Source organism: Micrasema longulum, unplaced genomic scaffold (genome assembly GCF_059751315.1).
Source record: "Micrasema longulum isolate JH-2025_06_02 unplaced genomic scaffold, ASM5975131v1 h1tg002448l, whole genome shotgun sequence".
Taxonomy (NCBI): domain Eukaryota; kingdom Metazoa; phylum Arthropoda; class Insecta; order Trichoptera; family Brachycentridae; genus Micrasema; species Micrasema longulum.
Window position 1 is genome coordinate 226,071 of NW_028279593.1, and position 22,446 is coordinate 248,516.

At 32.3% G+C, this 22,446-nt stretch overlaps 1 protein-coding gene across 5 annotated transcripts in view; it reads left to right on the top strand.

The window, feature by feature from the left end:
• The window catches only part of LOC148272168 (protein fem-1 homolog CG6966), a 219,742-nt gene that overhangs the window by 184,574 nt on the left and 12,722 nt on the right, over positions 1–22,446 (top strand). For all 5 annotated transcript variants that reach the window (XM_088240421.1, XM_088240425.1, XM_088240422.1 and 2 more), the window contains exon 2: positions 22,214–22,376. In XM_088240421.1, the coding sequence (XP_088096547.1) occupies positions 22,214–22,376 (163 nt within the window). The remainder of the gene's footprint in view (positions 1–22,213; positions 22,377–22,446) is intronic.

Genomic DNA, 22,446 nt, shown 5'->3' on the forward strand with positions numbered 1-22,446 from the left:
TTTTTACTTTATTATAACTCATCATGAAGTAAATGCCGATCAATAAATTAATAATGTTACTATTCTATCCCATTTTTCATGCTTTTGAAATGCATTTTTTGAAAACATAGTTGTTGTGTTCCATGTAATAATGTAATAGTATTTGGCTAATTTATATATGTCATTTTTGTAAAAATCACCCTAAGGGGTCAATTTTAAATTAAATTTACTTAAACTTACATTCTAATTAAGCTAATACTACATATTATACTTTCTGATTTTAAAATTAAGGGATGTTGAACGAAATATGTGAGAATTTAGTTGAGATCCGATTTGACTGGGACTGTATGTATGTTTAAGCCGTGTCTTTGTGGTTCATCACAACAAATGCATATTAAAAAGAAAATTACCAATAGGGTAATATTTTGTATTTTTTAACAACTGCCTTTGCACCAGCTGACAAGCCTCTAAAAAAGGAGCCTTTCGCGTTATTTTTTTTTTTTAAATCGTCCATTTATTCTTAGTGATAATTTTATGGGAAGATCGTTATCGGATATGATTTTCTCCAAGTTCTGTTTTTTATGTGTGGTAAAATTTGCACGTTAGGTACACAGAATTCAAGCATTTGATGCCGAGATCCGCACATTATGTAAGACTGAGATGAGCATTATCAGCGAAAATCAAGAGATGAGTTCTGCCTTGGTTTGGACAAGTAGAGCAACGTGGACATGTGATAAATGGACCGTGAAAGAACGGCTAAAAAGATTTCCTATGCGAATGTGGATGGATGTAGAAAACATCCGAAAAATACTATTTTCGTGTACCATAATATTTAATTCATCAGTTGTTCATATACAATGAGGAAGTTCAGTGTTTTTTTTTAAATGATAATAAACTATCAAACTAACCCAATATTAAAAGAAAAAAAAATGTTTAATTTTCAAAAAAAAACTTCCTTTTCAGCAGGTTAGTTTCAGACTAGAATAAATGGCCAAGCCTAGTTGTCCAACCCATTTCAGTCAACTAGTTAAAAAACCGTTTAGATGCTTTTTTGAAGGAAGAAGAACTTGGACAAAATGCAGTATACGAGATATAGGCGCATCAGCAAAGGCTGCCTGCCTTTAAGGAATAATAATAATAATAATATTGTCAGTGATTTTTTTCATACATTTTCAAGATACTTCGCCGTACAATTTAATGTTCTAATTTTTATCGCGCGTAATATCCAATTTTCCGTAACCTTGAATTTCGTCATTTTAAACCTCTTTAAACTTTAATAAATGCCCGTATTCTAAAACTTACTTCGTTTTAAATAGATCTTTTAATAACTATTTTCTTTTCATTGGCTATCTTACGAATTTTTCGCAATGGCGTGTATATCAGTCGTATTTTATTTTAAACCCTACAAATAAAACATAATCGTTAGGGTTACTTTATTGTAAATCAAATACAGCATTCGCAACTTTTTTCTGCCATTTTTAACCTCTCTAAGTAGTTTCGTAACTCGGTACTCGGTAAAAATCAATCTTAAGCGGTCGTAATATTTTAATGTCGATTTGCACAAACATACTTTCTATTGTGTCTCAGATTAACTTTCTTTTCGTGCCTTTTTCCGCGATTAATGAATTGAGCATTTTGGTTTACTTTATTGATCAATATCGAATCTGTCTATCGAGAGTGGTTCTGATTTGTCTTATATAATATATCCAAAAACGGTATGTGCTTTTTGAAAGTTGAATATACAAATAGTTTAAAACTAATTATTTACTTTTAATAACGATTATTTTATTTGAAAAAAAAACATCCTCGTTAAAATAAAAACTCACGCATGTTTATTCGTACTGTGACGTCGGCGTTGGCAGAAATTGAATATGCTGTAAGCTGTAAAGAACAAAGTGCAAACTGTTTAAGAGCGGTAAAAAAGTTGAGAATAAATTGTATTTTTTGTTTTTGTTAATATTGTTTATGGTTTATGTCGCATTAGTTTAATTATTCATCAACGTCGCGTATCGAGCGTCGAGTAAATTACAAATATCCACCTGGTACGGTAAAATAACACACTGTGAATCGATTTTTTTTATTTAATTTATTTAATGTCAAGCAACCGCACTAACCAGTACACCGTGAGGCCGACTGAAAACTGTTGTAACTGTTTCGGAAGAATGACTGTTTCATTTTTTTCCATCTCTAGTACGTAGTCCATTGTAATACATAGTGATTTTTTTTAAATTTTGAATTGCTCACTTGACCGGACATTTTTCAGGATTTGTAATATCTTATATATAAATATGAATTATGAAGTTTTCTCACAGCTTTGATTATATGCATACATTTACAAAAAACATAGATTATTTCCTAGTAATAAATTATACGTAGATAGTGGACTCCTTAGTTTTAGAAAGTTATATTTATTTCAGTGCCTGAAATATGTTTACTTGAATAGGGAATTGTTTAGTAATAATTTAAATCGTATTAGTAATAGATCCGATAGTATACTGTCAGTTCCAGGATGCAGAACTAAGTTCGCGCAGAGGCACTCCTTACATGTTGGTCCAAGATCTTTCAATCTTCTAACCATGGAACTACAGTACATTAAATCACTGGCACAGTTTAAAGTAGGTTTTGAGGTCTTGGATTAGCATGGAAGGAGCAGATAGACACATTCTTTAAAAAAAAATATTTAAAAAAATGCATACTGCAAATAAATAATATTTTCGTAATTTCAGCATATGTTAATTTGGTTTTTCTTTTCTTTTATTTTTCTTTTCATGGTCATGTCATACCATATATATGTGCTATAAACTTTTTAATAATTAAAAAAAGAATGGTCCACGCTCAGACGCTGTAGTCTTTGTGGGCATTTTTTCCAATTCATGTTATAGCTTAATTTTAAGATGTATTTTTCTAAAGTGTATTTTGTAATTATATTTCTTTGTAGTAATATATGTATGGAAAAATAATCAAATAAAAAAAACAATTTAAAAAAAAGATGTGTGTAAAACTTGAGTATATACGAGTATTGCTATTTTATAGATTTCATTTTATCCAATGAAGATCCATTAGCTCTATTACCTACATAACTAAGCAAATCTTATTAAGTTGTAAAACTTAACCTTAGTTCTTAGAATTACTCATAAACATTTCATATTTGTCGTGTTTGCTCTTTAATAAAAAAACAATGGCTTTTTAACAGCATTTTTCCTTTAATTGTATTGTATTCATAGCTATTAAAGATTTAAGTACCTACTGTAATTATAGGTTTAATCGATTATTTTTTGCATAAATTATAATTCGGTGGCCAATAATTGAAGCGTATGACTTACCTTTATATAGTACAGGTTTGGGCAACCTTTTTCTAGTCTAGTACAGATTGCCAATTTTCCTCCCGAGTTGCGGGCCGAAACATCAAAATAATCATCCACACGTACAATTATCCCCGCGAATGACAGTTGCTACTTTCACCTACATAAAAAAAAAGTTTTCAGCTCTTTCATTTCATAAAAATCAACAGATGGAAGAGTTAAGAAAATGTGAACGTGAATGTTAACAATTAGACAGAATGGTGAATGTCAAACAGAACTGCGATATTTTAAGTAGATAATTCATGGAAAATTTCCCATTATAACTAATGGGGAAAATCTACAAGCTGCTTGTTGTATGCTGATGATGCAGTTATGTTAGCAAGCAGCAACAAGGATTTGCAAAAAAACAGTCTAGAATTTATGATGTTTGCCTGGAGAGCGAATTGGCGATGAACGAAAGTAACTCAAAAGTGATGGTATTTGAAAGGGGAAGTGAGGTTACTGACTGCGTAATAATGTAAACAACGAATGTCTCGAACAAGAAGAAGAATTTGTGTATCCGGGAAACATGTTTTCAAGAGATGGAAGAGTAGAAAAAGATGTTAAAAGGAGATTGAATGCGGGCAGCAAAATGAACGGCGCACTAAGCGCAGTAATTGCTAATACAACACTTATGTATGGAAGTGAAACATAAAACTGACAGAGGAAGGAAGAAAGCCGAGTGAACGCGGTTGTAATGCGATCTCTTATACGAATGTGTGGGAAATCAATGTATGACAGGGTTACGAATGATGAAACCAGGCGAGAGTGTTAATCTGAGTCAAGTATAATCGATAAGATTAAGAAAGGGTCTCCGAGATGGTTTGGTCATGTAGAACGAATGGACGACGAAAGAATGGTTAAACAAGTATATATGGCGAAAATGAACGGCAAAGTGAGACGAGGACGACCAAAAAAGACGTGGCATGATCAGATAAACCAAAATCTTAAGTCTGGTCATGTCAAAAGCAGACAGAACCGAAGGGCATGTATGACAAGATGTATGAATGTGGAAGAAGCTAGGAATGTATTCCAGGATAGACGTGTGTGGCGTTCCATTCTCGTGATGGTAGTAGTAGGAAAAATCTACACAAAGTTTCTTTAAAAGGTGAGTACTTTAGCTTCTAGGAAATAGTTTGAAAAGAGTGGTGAAAAATAGTTTTTTGGAGATCTTTTTTGGAGAGACTGCGATATTTCTACTAGATAATTTATACAAAATTTTCCATTTTAATTTATGGAAAAAATCCACACAAAGTTTTTTTTTTAAATACCAAATATTTTCAATTGAACGTAGTTATGCAGAAAGCAGCCAGTCCACAATTTCGGAAAAATGCGATATTGATGTTATCGGGTGCAGTAAGGTCGATTCTATGTTCTGCTTAAAACAGCAGACCGCTTTCGTATAAAAAAACTGTATTAATCACCTCCGGAAAAAGGTGTCGATCACAAAAACGGTATTTCTCAATTTGCAGAAAACACCCACAAAACTAGAAAAATCTTATGGTACTTTAAAACTCTTTTAAACTGGTCAAATACACAATAAGATTCTTGTTTGTAATATAGAAAAAAAACTTATGTATTCATTGTTTATCGTTTGTTAAAGTCAAAAACATTCAAACTTTTGTGTAGATTTTATAATTCACTCTTTTCACAAAATGGCTATTATCTCAGTTTCACTTTTCTATGGCTGGCTGCTTTCCGTATAACTACGTTCAATTCTGTACTTTAGTTTGTAGGTTGGAAAAGCGTGTTGAAACATAGTTTTTTAAAGATCATCATGAAAATATTCCTTTAAAAATTTGCTATTCGGTACCCAATTTGTTTCGCTTTGTTCCGCTTAAATTTGCGCGAAATTATTTTATGTCCGTAATTAATCCCACTTACAGTAAATTTGATCATCTCTTTTTACACGTTTTTTATGTATGTATTAGCATAAATTTTATTAACCCTACGATAAAACACAAATTCCACACCTCCTAAGGTTAATAGGCCATATTTACTACTTCGTATTCAGCAATGTTGACAGTGCCATGATAATAAGATAGGTACGGTACCTTTTGGACAACAGAATAGCTGTAAATCCAAATAGTCTTATATTTATGTACATATTTAGTTGGTAGAAAAACCGGTCCCTCTTACATATGGTGAACTTCGTAGTAACTTGACGTTGTGTGGCTAACATACACGCGTCAGATTTAAATGACGTTCAAAGCGTAGAACTGATAATCTTTCCTTCGTGTAACTAAAGATCAGTAAATCGGTGGAAGCAAAAAGCAATATTACCCTAATTTTCAAAGCAATATTACCCTAATTTTCAAAAAGCAATATTACCCTAATTTTCAATTATACACGCGTCAGATTTAAAGTACGTTCAAAGCGTAAAACTGATAATCTTTCCTTCGTGTAATTAAAGATCAGTAAATCTGTGGAAGCAAAAGCAAAATTACCCTAATTTTCAAAGGAGACGGAAATCAAACCCAACCTTAGAACTTTTTTTATTTTAGAATAAAAGACGAGTGATAGTTAAATCCACAAATTTGGAAATAACCAGTGACCGGTTTCATCGCTTTCGCGACACCTTGTCTAGTTTCGTTAGTTCTTATCTGTCTAGTTTTGAGCGTATCCATCTCACATTACCATCCTTACAATACAAAAATACTTGATTTATTAGTTCCATGCACCGCATACTTCTGATAAAATAAAATACGATAGAATTCATTCGTTAAGTATACCTTGATAAATAAGCTTGTATAGCTTTGAAACCGGTCCCTATAAAAAAACAGGGGTTAAAAACAAAGTTGTCTTGGCTTATTTTACTATACTAATAATTATTTATTTTTTTAATACCCACTAAACTCTGTTAAAAATTATTTAAATTTATGTCTATAGATTATGTGTAGGTACATATAGATGTCTGTAGCGATTAAGAAATACATAAAGGAACTTTGTAGTTAAATTTGTAAAGAGATACAGTACATATTATTTTAACATTCGAGATCTTTAATGTACAGCGTTCTTAACCCCTTACCGTATGAGTTTTTTTTCTGTTTAAAAAAATATATGTTATGGTGGAGACTTGAAATATTCCATGAAAAATTATAAATGTATATTTTTTTTAATTGGCAAGTAAAATTAATCGGGTCATATATATATAGCATAAAAAATCCAATGTATAACTTGGCCATATTCGGCACTTCATGCACTTATAACATGCTTACGCGAGGGCTGTCTTGTGAATATAGAACAATGCATATTAAGTTTTATACTTCAATCCAGATATGGCTCTGTATATGGTAAGGGGTTGAAGTTATTTTGTAGAAAATGGTGCCATATAAATCAATAAATATTATTTATTTATTAACGGCTGTAGAGTGTTATTTATTAATCCTGCGAAGAATTGATATAATTGAACGTAGTTATGCAGAAAGCAGCCAGTCTACAATTTTGAAAAAAATAGATATCAGTGCTATCGGGCGCAGTAGGGTCAATGCTATGTTCTGCTTAAAACAGCCAGACCGCTTTCATACAAAAAAACTGTAATAATCACCTTCTGAAAATAGTGTCGATCACAAAAACGGCATTTTACTCTTTGCAAAAAACACTTACAGCACTAGGAAAATCTGACGGTACTTTAAGAATAATTAAAACAGGTCAAATACATAATAAAATTCTTGTTCGTAATATTAAAAAAAAAACTAATAAATTCATTGTTTAACATGCGTCAAAGTCAAAAACATTCCAACTGTTGTGTAAATGTGATTATTCACTCGTTTCATAAAGGTGCTATTATCTCAGTTTCACTTTTCTATGGCTGGCTGCTTTCTGCATAACTACGTCCAATTGCCTTTCAAGAGCACCCTAGGGGTTTAGGATAGTTTAGAATGTTTAGATTAATGATTTTGAGTATTTGGCGTTTATAATAAACGGAAATTATTGAATAACTTAAAAAGTATTGCATACGTAGCATTTCAGATTGTACAGAAAGGAAGGAAATTTCACAGGGGGGCCTTATTTATTAGATTTCCTTATACCAGGTTCATATTAAGAAATAACTATACCCGGTATTACTATTTATAACTGATATAAAAAAAGCTTACTTATAAAAAATATTTATTACCTATAATAACAATTCACAGGTTATTACATGCTTTTTTTTTTAAACAGTCATGTGATACAGATATGTGCGCGTGCGCAGTAACTTTTATAACAACACAAACAAACGTCAAAGTCAAATCGAGACTACTGTCAGTGTAATCGAGAACACGGAGAAAACCGTTCGAAAAAGAAATCAAAATTAGGAAGAAGAGGAGAAGTTAAAAACGAATTCTATAGTTTATTCGTGTTTCTTTTTTATAACAATCAATTAAAACACATACAAACATTTCAGATATTATTTAAACAAATAATTAAAAATCACTCTGAAATCGCATTGAGAAGGTCGCAGGACTTCGAAATAGTTTGAAATTGAAAAAAAAAACTGATAAACTATTCATTTTGATTACCGAAAAATATGACTTTTGACAGATCGCGTGCTTATTCCAGCGTTATACCACATAATGTGCAGGTATAAGTTTCTAAGGTCGCTATCCCAGATTTAAACCGAGTTTAACTCTACGCGAGGTTTATAAGTAATACTTTTTGCCATACCATCATTATTCTACCACTATTCTTAAGCTTAATTTTATACCCGATTTATAAGTAAGGTCCAGAGAATCATATTATGTAAAAAAAAAGCATTTCGAAAAATTTGCGTTTTGGATAGTTTAGAATTGAATAGACGATAAATTGTTTTACTAAAAAGTTTAACTTAAATTATATGATTTAAATTATTTATTGACAATTCTTAGTGGAATTCCATTGTTATGATGTAATATATTTATATTTACATATAAGTTACTAATTAAAAATACTTTGTACACTTCCCCTTTTTTTTATACTCTGTATAATATTTACCTGTCTAAAGATGCCCATTAGAGGGTGAAAGTGCTAATTGGTCGAAAAAATAAGTGGAAGTGGACTTTAATTAGTAACTTATGTGTAAATATAAGTTATTACATCATTGAATTATATATTTTAAGTCAAATTAAAATATACATACGAATAACAACTTTTGTAAGCGCCCTTGAAGTATTATTACTGATTAGGGAAGTTATCTTATATTCACGGTACTAATGGCGCTATATAAGTTATATAGTTAAAATAGCGCTGGAATATTTGATAAAACATGTTAGTATTTTAATTTAAACTTTTATATTGTTGTTATTTATTTTGTTTGGCTACCATATTCGCAAAAAATAATATTATAATGGATATTATCGAGCTGATATCGCCAAAACAACGTAACCGACGCGCGACGACTCGAGCAATAGTTTACAGGGTAATATTTATTCTTCTTAAGGAGATACAGATAAATACACTTTAGATTAGATTTAGATTTACCTGTTTATGACAAAATACAATGTTTTTAAACTTTTCGTATTACATTACATTGCATATTTTATTTGTACAAAATATTCCCAATCGGCAAAAGTGCTGGTATGAGGTACCAAGTTCTTTTTTTTTATTTGGGAAAAAAACAACACTTTTTACATACAATGCATATGTAAAATAAGAGTACATAGAAACTTAAATTGTAAAAACAGTCAATATACATTTTCCACAGTGACGAATATTTGTTTTATTGACATCAATCAAATAAATAGTCAAAACGGAGTTTGATTCTCAATTCTCATTCTCCATGTTAATGAGGAATTTCAGTCGTTTTTTAAAATTATATATATATTATATTTATTTGTTAATAGACTATCAAACTAAGACAAAAAAATATTATTTTTAATTTTTATGTATCGTATTATCAGCACAATGATTTTTTGAAGTTTTGTATTTATGAAATTACTGCGCTTGTGACGTCTCAAGTTCTCTTCCGCTTCTTCTCGGTCGGTTCTTCCGATTTGTACGTCGAATTATCGTAAACTGGAAATCTTCCCCAACTCTCTTATCATTGGTTGATTTATATGAATTGATAACGTCGTTCAAAGTAGTTCGTTTTTAGTTATTTTTTCGTACCTTTTTTAGAAACTTTGCCGCACAATTTAATGCTCTAACTTTTACCGTGCTTCAGAATTTTTGTTTTCTATCTTATTTCCCGTAGGGCTAAAGTTCTTCACTGTTCTCCTGTAAAATATTGTTTTGTCTATTACGATGTTTTGGCGATCTTGGCTCTATATGTGCAAATAGCATGATCTGCAAAATATCAAATATAATATCAATAGGATTAGAATAATTTTGCATAACTATCTCTCGCCTGTCCGTACAGGAATCAGCGAAAATATTTGTATCTATTTATTTATTAATAACTATGATGCAGATTATAATTTGGTTCAATATCTTCGCGTATTATGCATAATATTATTCCAATGTAATATCGTACCTTTATTTTTCGTCATTATTTTTATTCGCTTTTGGAAAGGTTTTTTTTCAAGCATTAATATTAATTTTTATTTATTTATTTTCAGTTCACAAACAGTAAAAGATACCACAATATAAATACAATTTATAAAATAATAACACTAAACATCGTTAACCATATTAACAACATAACAAACAAAAGCATGAAAACATTAGGTTTCCTGTTTCGCATTGTCAACGACTTTAATTCGCTTAAAGTAATAAATATTTTGTATGTAGCATTAGTTCGTAGTCAATTAGAATATAATTCCACTCTGTGGTCTCCCCAGTAAAAATTTCACATGAGAAACATAGAGAGAATCAAAAAAAAGTATTTGAGATTCGTAAATTTTAAATTAAATATTCCCCTAGATAACATAAATTATACGTATCTATTAGACACTTTAAATTTAATTTTATTTGAAAATCGTAGAAAAATAAATGACCTTCTTTTTTTATTTTTTATTTTAAATTCGGAGCTCGATTGTTGTGAACTCCTGAATCTTATTAACTTCAAAATACCGAATCGAGTCACTAGAAGTACGGAGTTGTTTGCAACTACAAACGTAGGTACTAACTATGCACGAAACTCTCCGATTCCGCGTTTACATTCCTTAGCCAACAAATTTGCTTGTAATATAGACATTTTTAATACAACAATTATTAATTGTAAAACGTTGTTAAATGCACTGTTTTAAACTAATTATTAAAGTCGCAATAAAACTTTCTTTTTCATGCAATTTTTTCTCTGTCTTTGATGTGTATTATTATTATCTTATCTCTTTCTGAAATTAATTTATCAAATATTTTTGTGTACCATATATTATATTATTATCTTATATATACTTACCGTAAACTATTTTTTTTTTTTTTTTTTTAACATCAATTTGTTAATACTATTTTTTTATACATATATATGTATATTTTTTTGTTTAAATTATTAACAAGTTATTTACAATTTGCTTTTTAAGTCTAACATTATTCCTATATCCATATATATTTTTTTTTGTGCAAAGTTCCACATTTATTTTTCATTGCAGTATGCTTTTTATTGTTTCTACATGTATACAAAAAAAATGTGTTGTTTATTTTTATAATTATTACTTTCTATGTTTGTACTTACCTGTATAATTTTTGAAAATGCCTCTTGGGCGTATTGTAAAATTAAATAATGAAATCATCAACATTAGTTAAACATTTCAATAAATGTTTGTATGTAAATAACAATGTATATAATAACTTATCGACTTTTCTATGTCAAATTCAAATGAATTTACTCTATCAAAATAACATTACAAATAAAACAAAATATTTAAGCCGTTACGTAGGGACAACATATTGTATACTACGGTGATGGCAAAGGTGAAAGTGTATTTTAGTATTCGCATTTTGGTGTTGTGAGTGTCCTGACGAAGAGACGTGTACATCTTGAAACCGGTAGGCACAAAAAGTCGGGCACGTAACTTATTCTAAGATAAGTCATGTTTTAGTAAAAGGCCCTAATAAAATTTAAAAAAACCCTTTACCAATTTGTTTTACCTCTGGTGCATATTTTTAAAAACGGACACAATTTATGTTAACACCTCATAGATCAATCAAACTGCCTAAATTTGCCTAACATTAATGTAAAAAAGCAAATTGAGCTGGAATGTTGCGTCTCATAAAACGAAACAATACGGACCAAAATGGGCACCATCCCTCTGTAACTACACATGTGCATCAACCATCTTCCAGGAATTATCAAGCAGCCACTAGGCCATATGGCGGCGGTATCTACCCACTATCTACAAAAACTTCTTTTCTGATATCTGTCTTTATTTTGTTGACCATAATGTTGAAACAGTGCTTTATTTATATTTTTTTATTGCTTACTTCTTGGCATGAACACTTGACAAATTTATTACTTTGCTCTATGTTTACGTTTATTTATTGTAAATGTATTGATATCATTTTAACTTGCTAGAATTCCACTCGTCCATGCGCTTTGTAGCTGCACGACGATTAATAATCTAGCTTCCATATCGCTAGCCCAAAGCAATAGTGAGGTAAACCCGAAATTTCCGATTTTGAGATACACATGCAGATGTGTTAATAAACTAATATTTTCAAATAATAAAATATTGTCGTTAGATAGTTAACATTGTGAAAATATAGTATTCATAATCGACTTCAAATAATTTAATTCATTCAGACCCTTTGCACATCTCGAAGTCCAAATATCTCAGAATATGTTCTTCAGAGATATCTCACTGTTGCTTTGGGCTAACGATAAGTAAATGTTATCAACTATATTTTGTAAATGAGGTCTAGAACTTCAAGCGTCCATGCGCTTAGTAGCTCCAAGACGTGTTGTAATCTTACTCATTTTTAAGAATCATTATTTTTTTTAAATATATTTTTAATTTCATTAATTCACGATTTTTTTGTCAATTTTAAAAATGTATAAATGGGGGCTAAATTTTTTACCGGCCATGCGCTCGGTAGCTGCAAGACGTGCTGTAATCAAGCTCATAAATTTATAAAAAGATTTGGACATTACTTTTGTGAGTTGTCTGACATTTCATGATCAGATCGAAACAGTTTGTAGTAGTTCGTTGAAGATGTTAGGATTCGTCCTGCGTATTGCCAGGGTTTTTGTTAATATATTAACGATTACTGAGAATTCTTTATAACTTGTTGCGCGTTGGTGCGAGTAGACTTGAGAGTGGCTCGATGATTTGGGGACCGTGTGAGTTGAAGTACTCTCTTATGGTGGCGAGGGTTCAAAAGAAATTTCTTCGGTTTCTCTACACGTAGGAGTGCGGATATTATCCATGGTTCCCACTGAGTCCCTCCAGGGTGTGCTTGGTTACAGCAGTTTGAAGACCAGAAGTAATGTGTATTTAGCTAGGTGGTATTATTGACAACCCTGAAATTATGCGGAGCATTAGCTTTTATATTACGGATAATTAATTACCCTAGACAGCGTCAGCATAGACTGTTCCACATTCCAATATAAAGGACCAACCCGCTAATGCTTATGCCCGTTGGAAGGGCTATCTTTATGTTAAACAATATTACTCTGGACTTTGTCATTTTTCACGTCTCTGAGGGAGTTTTTCGTTACAAGATTCTCTTACTTTTGTAACATATTATTCTCTGGATGCTATATATACCTATGTGTTATTTTAATATATACGTAATTTTTCCTTTTTATTTTCATTAATTCTATATGTATAAATTAAGATATTTTATTTTGTAATGTACATTTGTATATATGAATAAATAAAATTAAAATAGAAAATTAAATTAAAATTGAATTGAAAAATAATTTGACAACAACAACAACAACAACAACAAACCATCACGCCGTTTCCCCGTAGGGGTAGGCAGAGAGGATAGAACGCCATAAAACTCTATATTGGCATACAGACCTCGCTTCCTCTACATTCATACATCTTCTCATGCACGCACGCCGATTATTCCTACTTTTGACATGTCCATCTTCAAGTATTTGATGGACTTGATCGTGCCACGTCTCGGTCTTTCTCGTTTTCTACATCCATCAACATTTGCATCGTAGATCCTTTTAGCCGTCCTTTCGCTGTCCATTCGCTCTACATGTCCAAACCAACGCAGCACCCCTTTCTTGATTATGTCAATAATGCATGTCTCAGCCTTACACACTTCACGGATCTCGACATTTGTGCACCTATCACACATCGTTTTACCACACATTCGCCTGAGGGATCGCATTTCGACAGCATTCAACCTACTTTCATAATTATTTTTCCAATTCCATACTTCGCTCCCATACATTAGAGTTGGAACTAGAACTCCGTTGTGAACTGATAGTTTAGCCTCCTGCGATAATTTGAATTGATTATAATTGGAAACGAGGAACTAGAATCCCAACATGCGCTCTGTAGCTGCAAGACGTGCTGGGATATTTATTTATTGTATTGTATTATCAATGTGGAAGGCACTGATATTTTTTTACAAATATTCCAATTTCGGTTTAGAAACTTCGAGTCGACTGTGTCGACAAACATCGCTAAACCTTCCATTGTAATGCCTGAAATACCAGTCAACAATATAAGCAGTAGAGAGTCTATTGAGAAGTATTGTCTGCATTGTAGGTCATCTTCCCTGAAGGCCGTTCTATCTAGAACCATTGTGATCATTTAATAATAGACTCTTGATTATTTTTTATATGCTATCTACTTAAAATTGTACACAAGCATAATTCCGGCTTATTTTTCTCTGCAGTGAGTTTTGAGCAAGCCAATGCGTTTGACTTCCGCAGAAAAAATCAAGTTTTTTGCTTTGACCAAGTTTTTATAGCATTATTTACACTTTTCCATCTTTTAAAAGGTTATTTATTTAAGTGTTTATAATAATTATCGTCTGTCAGACGTAATACACGATCGTTAATTTAATTTCCTGTATTAAATTAATAATATTACGCTTTATGCCTGATGATTTGAATATTTTTCCACGTTTCAGTGAGTTGTTTTTCTCTCTGGTGAAATTAAACAAAATGTTTACATAATTTTATTTAATTTAATTTAATTTTACAATACGTTCAAGGGGCATTTACATAAATAATACAGGTAAGTACAAATATAGTAATAATTAAAAAAAAACAACATAACAAGTTTGCTAACAATAAAGCATGCCGCAATCCAAAATAAAAAGTAGAACTTAGCGTTGGTGACCGACCGATGTTTCGGTATCGTTTTCGGCCAGTTAAAGTAGTTTCGGCGGCGGACCAAAAATTGGCCGTAACTTCCGCTCAGCCGAAACCTGCGTTCGTAATGTGCCAGGTTACGTTCAGCTGTACTCGAGTAGAAAATTAGCACAATTACAGATATTGGATTGTTGTCCATTCAAATAATTAGTTATTGTGTTTCTATTATCTAACATAAAAAATAAAAACTAGACTTATTTTCTGAGTTCGTCGGGATCGTAGAACAACGACGAATGTGCGAAAAATGGGACATTAACTTTCTTCTATATTTGATATTGAAAAAGTTAGATAAAGTCTTTTTTCCAGGTTTGAAAGTATATATAACTTACCCAATTATCAAATGGTATACTTTTGTTCTTATTAAGTTGTGACATAAAGGCCCTTTTCACACATGCCACGCCAATCCCCGGCCCAGTAATTTTACCGAGTACTTCTTACAAACGCATATAAAAGGTGTCATCTTTTGTAGGGTGTACCCGGAAAATTACCGGGCCGGGTGGATTGGCGTGGCATGTGTGAAAAGGGCCGAAGTGTAAAAAATAATTTAAACCACTCTCGCGCAAAGTTGAAGAAAATCCCATGCGTCGTTGTTCTACGCTCCCGGCGATTTAGTAGTTCTAAAATCTTTCGTATTTTAATTTTTGTAATTCCTTTATAATTAAATAAGTTAAAGTTCCTATAGCGTACACTGACGAACTGTTGCATATAAGTTATATGTATAACATAAAAACGAACCAAAAAGCGCTTTAAAAAAAAATACTCATTAAATTTATGCCTTTTATTTAATTGTGTATTTTATTTCACACTTATTCTAATGAACTCGTAAGGTTTAACAATAAAAACGCCTAATTTTGGGCGTTTTGAAGTGGCTTTTAACTTATTTAAATAAGTTTCGGTTTCCGCCGAAACTAGAACAGAAGCCAAAATTTAGTTTCGGCTGAAAATCTTATTTCGGTCGGTCACTTCAAGCGTAACAAAATAGAAAAAGATTGATACATGCAACATTATTAGTTATGTATAAAAAAATATTTTTTTTAAACAGTATATAAAGGTATGTAAAGTGAAGAAAAAATATTAGAAATAAAAATCAAATATATTTATGGAATTGTGTTTTATTGCGTTTTTTTATACCGTGCATGTTATTTATTTTATAAACATATTTCTATTATTATAAACCTAATTATCCAAGGATAATCTTTCCCAAACTCTATAACGGAGGATGAAATATTTTCATTTTTACACTTCTTGAAATTCTTACTTGTTGGACCGGACTGGACCGCTGTGCACGTGCAAACCACGAGCCCACTGCGTGATATCGCTTGATTGGCCCATTTCACACCACGGCATGATAAAATACAATACGGTGGATCGATATTTATTGTTTTACAATGATTTATTTATTTAATGCCTGGTAAACGCAATAACCAGTACACCATGAGACCGACTAATCTCCAGTTGATTTCCTTTTGCAGGATTTTTATCTAAGAGTACTCGCTAAATTGAAGTAATGATTTTGATAAAATTATCATTAAAATCTCTTTTGTTATGTTTTACTATATTATTTTAATCGGGTTGTGGTCCCGTGGCCGTGATGCGGAGTTTGATAAAAAAACGAAAAATATGAATATTGTTAAATTTAAATAGGTTCTAAATAATTTAATAAATGTCAATCAACTATAATTTTACCGTGCCGTTTAGATTTTTTTTTTTTTTTTTTTTTTTTATACGCCTCCACTCGTTTGCGAGTGATTTTGGTGCCGTTTAGATTAAGATATGTTTGAAATAGGCTATTCTTCATCGGGTATCACGCGGCTGGTTTGTTTAAAAATTCTTGAAATAATTAACAGGGGTTACTTACCCTGCTCTGTAATTATTTTTAAATATAACTAAAGCAAGCACTGAACACAAATCTGTATAACACTTTACTACCTAGGTAAAATATTCACAATAATTCTACTATACTAGAATATTAATTCTTTACTCTAGAACCACCAAGTCATTGATCTGAGACGGTTTATTGCTGAGTGATTGATATTTTAAAAATTCGTTTTCTGTTTACTTCAGTTTATTTGCGATAATATTTGCGGTTGGCCTGATACTTTCTTGGTAATAATATAAACTTTCTAATTTAGTTTTGATTTGATTTATTATTCTGTTTATTTTGAATCGAGAGGGGCATTTTTGAATCGATAAAAAATACATTGTTCAACATTTTAAATTTATTTTTAAAAAAGGTGTGATTAAGTGTAAATTGTGTAAATAAAGAGTTTTGATGAGGTGTAAATTGTGTGTAAGTATTTACTTTAAATAAATTAAAAAATTGTTGTAATTAATCTGGATTTAGTATTTGACGGATACGTTTTCTCCTGGCCCCCCAATAAGTATTGATGTTGAATTTTTATGACGTGTTATATTTTGATCAACGTGATATGTACCCGATTTAGCGAAATAAAGATACTCTTAATCTCGTTCGTCTGAAATCACTATGACGTCCTTCTTTATTTACATTTAAGTCAAGATTGAAATGTCATTATCTAAATGTTTTAGTTTTTCCTTTATCCTTCTTCTTTCCTTCCCATCCCCTTTCCCCTCTTCATCGTATTGTGTTAATTTTTTAATTTTGTTAATCTTTGTTTTTAATTTTGTATAAAATCGTAAGATTTAATATGTCCGTCCATGTACTTAATATTCGTAATTTTCTCAAACTGAACGGTTTGGGTAGGTAGGAAGAAATTGCCTTAAGGCAATATGCCCGCCCTTATATGTATAATAATAAATTGTATATGTAAATAAAGTGTTAAATAAATAAACGTATGTAAAAATGTTAAACTTGATACACATGTGCATTATAAATAGTATAGATGATGTTTTTTAAGAGGTTTTTTTCAACATGGTCACACTGTGATAGCTGATGGCCAATTGGGCAGCTGACAGCTATTTTGTGTTCAGTATTGTTTGCCATGTCATCATGAAAAAATTAGCACCCGAGCAGCGTTTACAAATTGTAGAAATTTATTTCTAAGATCGGTGTTTTCAGTCGATCCACTGTTTTACCGTCAGATTGTGTTCAGCGATGATGAACTAGCTGACAGACGTCTTACGCTTAGATCAGCTACATAGACGTAGACGTCGAAAGGAAAAGTTATTATACCTCTACGCAAACAGCGCACTAAATTCGGCGAACGCGCATTTGCGAACGCAGGCCTTACGGCATGGAATGCTCTCCCAGCAGAGGTCCGAATCTGTGAGAGTGAAGTGATGTTTCGGAAGAAACTTAAAACCCACTTGTTCTCTAAATCATTTGAATAAATCCTTAGCATGTGGTGACAAAGTACATTATTTTTCTTAAATTAAAATTAATTATATATCTTTATATAATCACTTTGTAAATTTGCTATATAAGTTATCCATAATAATAATAATTTCTGCCTTGGTGCACATCTGAAGCGACTCCAATCTATAGGCGGTCCATCAGTTTCCGAAGCACCCCGAAAAATGCACTGTTTGGTGCGGATTATTGGCCGGAGGTATTATCGGGCTATATTTCTTCAAAAATAAAGAATGTCAAGATGTCACCGCCAATGGCATCCGGTACAGAGCGATTCTCAACGAATTTTTGTTGCCAAAAGTGCGTGAACATTGTCTCCAAGACATATAGTTTCAACAGGATGATGCCGTATGCCATACTGCACGCGAAACTATCGTCTTATGAAAGGAGAGTTTGGTGCCAATGTTATCTCGAGACTTATTAAGATGGCCTCTTATATCGTGCGATTTGACGTCTTTAGATATTTTTTGTGAGAGTTTTTGAAGACGTTGGTCTAAGCGGACAAGCTAACAACGATTCCAACCTTGGAAGACATCATACGTGACATTCAGCCACAAATGTTGGAAAATGCGGTAGAAAATTTAAGCTACAGAATGTTGTTCGTAAAACAATCCCGTGGTTGCCATAATATGCCTGGAATAATTTTATTTTAAATATGTGTTTGATTCCAATTTATGATCCTCAAGCTCCCAAGAAAACATCCCTTATATTATACGAGCTGAACCATTGCAAAGCATTGGCTTTGCTTTTGCTAGATTTGAGTGCATACTCGAATATAGATTATATGAAAACAATCGAAAGTTTGCTATCAATTATTATATTAAGTCCAAATTAAGTATGGTACGCATACATTATTATTTTTGTGTTTCGGTTTACATAAATTATGAGGAAGGAGAATTTCGATAAATAGGTATGCGAACATTTTTTTCCTGTCGCTGTCTTGCAGATGCCTCCCCGATACTGTGCAAAAAAGACAACTACATGTCATACCTTTTGTTGGAATAGACAAAATCGACGTTTCGCTGTCCCGTTTTCCGCACCTCAAAACTGAACAGCTTTTGTTATTTTTTTAGACAGAGTATCAAAATATAATTTTCTGTACCGGTACGTTTTGCGTTTTTCAAAAATAGTTATATTTGTATACCGTGCGCCCGAAGACAGCAGATAAAACTGTGCCTTTTTACGGGCTTTTGTATGGTTTTTGTTCCCATAATAAACGTGGACACGCCAATAGTAAATATATATAGTGGTAAAAAATCACATCTCTAGTGCCATAATCCAGAGAGAAAATACGAGAATACGTTTATTTTAAGAAAAATCGGACCGCGATTTCTCTCAACATTCAACATTAAGTATACTTTCAAAACTTAACTTCATAATGCTTTGTGTAACTATAGAAGCATGTTCGGTGTTCTTAAATAAAACCATCGACCTTTTTTTAACTCATACCTAAACGCTCAGTTCTGCCCTACGCGTATTTAGTCATTCGTTAACCGCCAGCCAGCTTTTGACGTGAGCTTGAGAATATTTAATTCGAAACCTAAATACTTGGTTTTGTCGTGAAAACGTGTAAAAATCTTTCGAATAAACGTTAAAAAGATGGTGATGTGTGTAATTTTAAATTCCAGAACTTAAAATAATTTATTTTCAAATATTGCATTTTAGCAGGTACCTAGGTACTTGTTTATGGTTGAATTCCAAAACCTTAAATTATTATACAATTATTTTTGAAATGTCAAACTCTACTCTTCTCACCAACAGGGGTGCACTTTATTTAGGAATGCGATTTTCAACAATGTATTGAATGCCAGTCAGTATTATTTTAGTATACTCGTAACCAAAAATCCAGCAAAAATAAATAAATGTGTCGAAATTATAAGGAATTTAAGGAAATAATCTGATTGGGATCCATAAAATCAAATGTTGTTTGTAAACATACAAAAACAAACTTTTTATATACATAACAAAATAACCCTTTTCCAATATTTTTGTATGTGCGTTCTCGGGGAATGCAGCCCTGGTGAATACGAAAAAACATTAACGCTCCTAACTTTTTTCTACCTAATAAATTGAAAATTTTAAGATACATAAAATGCTCATGGCAAAGATCTACATTTCACTGAAAACCGCACGTAAATCGGTCCAGTAGTTATTCAGTCTATCGAGGACACACATACAAACATTGCCTCTTATATATAATTTATTAGATTGGCATTCAAAACAAAACAGTTCGTCGTGTCATGACTAGGATCGATATTTTGCTTTAATGTCAACACGTTGAAATGTCACAGTTCACAGCGCTTAAGAAAGCCTTTTGCGATAAATAATTCTACAATATAAATTATTATTTTGTAGTGTCGTGTCATCATATTCCGCCAAGTTGCAGTGCGTTAGCAATAATCATAATTGCATAATAAACTCGATAGTCGATAGGGCAGTCTTATTTCTAGACGTTATGATATAACATTTCCTTGTTTTTCTGGTTTTGCTATAACTGGGGGTTCGGGAAATGGAAAAACGTATCACGTAATGTTGCATTTATCCACGCAATAACGCCAACACCAACCTTCTAGTATTACCACTGCGCCACCGTTACGTGTGCGATTGATTAATTATTTGATAAATAGTGCAATCCTCGATTGCTACATTGCGCAAGGATACTATTACTACTACCGTCACGTAATTTCCCTGTAGAAGTGGGCAAGGAGGATAGAACGCTATATGTTTATAAACTTCTCTTACATGCCTTTCGATCATGTCTTCTTTTCGCACCTAATGGTGCATAAGGAACTCCATTGGTACACCAGCCGCAGCGTATCTTGATCTCTTTTGTTACGTGAAGGTAAGGTGATCAGCCTTAAAGATGTGTCGATACCGAAACGCATACTTTAGTTAGTTTTCTCTCTCTCTATTTGCAGGAGACTGCTGCGAGATATTGTACAGATTTATATACTATTAAGCGTGTTGTCCAAATGTTTATTGAAATATGTATATGTTCTTCTAATAATTTTTATTTTTGGTTCTGATCAATAATATGCATGCTTCCAATATGTTTATTTTTTGTGTGATACCGTGTGTGTTGGATTTGTTCCGACGTTTCGGCTACCATTGCAGGAGCCATCTTTAGCGTAAACTGAGTGTTTTGTAGAAAAAAGTACTAGTAATTTGTACCGTGTCGCAGTCGGCAATAGGCACATTTCTTTTCATTTTTTGTATTATGTAGTGCTGGGAACCATGTTGAGTTTAATTTAAGCCCGTCGTCTTTGTTTATGTTATTTGGGTGTCTGTGTATTTCAATTGCCTCTTTTATTATTCGTGCACTGTAATTACTAGGTTTATGCTAAATTTTCGATTCGAAAGCGAAAATATGTTCGGTGTCTATAAAGAGTTCAGCTTTTGCAGATTTGTCAGGATGCCCAAATTTACACGCTCTTTTGTGTTCGTCAATCCTTTTCTTTGATGTGCGCCCTATGTACACTTTATCACATCCTTGGCAACTTAGTTTATAATCAGCTTCCGTTTCCAGGGGATTTTTATCTTTTGGGTTCAATAAATGGTTCTTTATTTTTCCCACAGTCCCAAACGTTGTTCCAATATTATGTTTCTTCAGCACTTTGGCTATCTTGTCAGTAACATTCTGTACATATGGTAGGTATGCAGTAATATTGTATTGTCGCTCGGTACTTTACACGTAGGCGTAACTTTACTTCGGGCTACATAATGCATACACTAAACTATCCTTTAGTCAATAAATCTTGGGAACTTCCTGGATTAATAACAGAAGCACAATTAACTTCAAAAATCTCAATACCCTTAAAACGCTCTTCTGTTTTCTAGTTTGCCCTCTCATATGTAGAGTATTCCTCTCTTAACTGGTCTCCATATTATAATGTTCACATTAAAAATATTTAATCAGTTCAACATCGATTTTTAAGATATGCTTCATATTAGGCTTATTCAGAAGCGAATTTGCATATAATGAGCAGAAACTATATTAAATATGCATATCTTCTCTTCAAGATCGTCGCAATAAATCCGATCTTTTAATCCATAATTCACTATTTGATACGCCTGAACTACTTGGCTCTATAAAATTGAATATCCCAACAAGAAACCTAAGACGAAATTGACTTTGTCATACTGATAACTATGGTTATATGTAACTAATTATGGTTTTCACTCCGCTATGCCCAGAATTCTTAGGTCTGCCTTCAAATATCCCAGTCTTTTTTTTGTTTGATAAGAAGTTGTCTTCTTTCATGCTTTCACTGAATCAAATTCAGCAATAACTCTCCCGCTTCCATTTCCGTGGAAATACCAAAATATCGCTATCGGATGCATCCCTAAAAAAACAATATTTAACTAATTGTTTTATTTTGTTGTTTTTAGGTATATCTCCACGGAGGACGGGGGAAGGACGAGATGAGCATGCTGGTGGGAGCCAAGACTGCCGGAGCCACCCCCCTGGTAATAGCGTGCAGAAATGGACACTACGACGTGGCGGAATACCTCATCGAGAAATGCCACGCAGAGATAGAGCAACCGGGATCTGGTAAGATAAAGTACCAACCATATATATTTGAACCGGGTTTAATTCCTCTTCTATCACAACTTGATTTCCA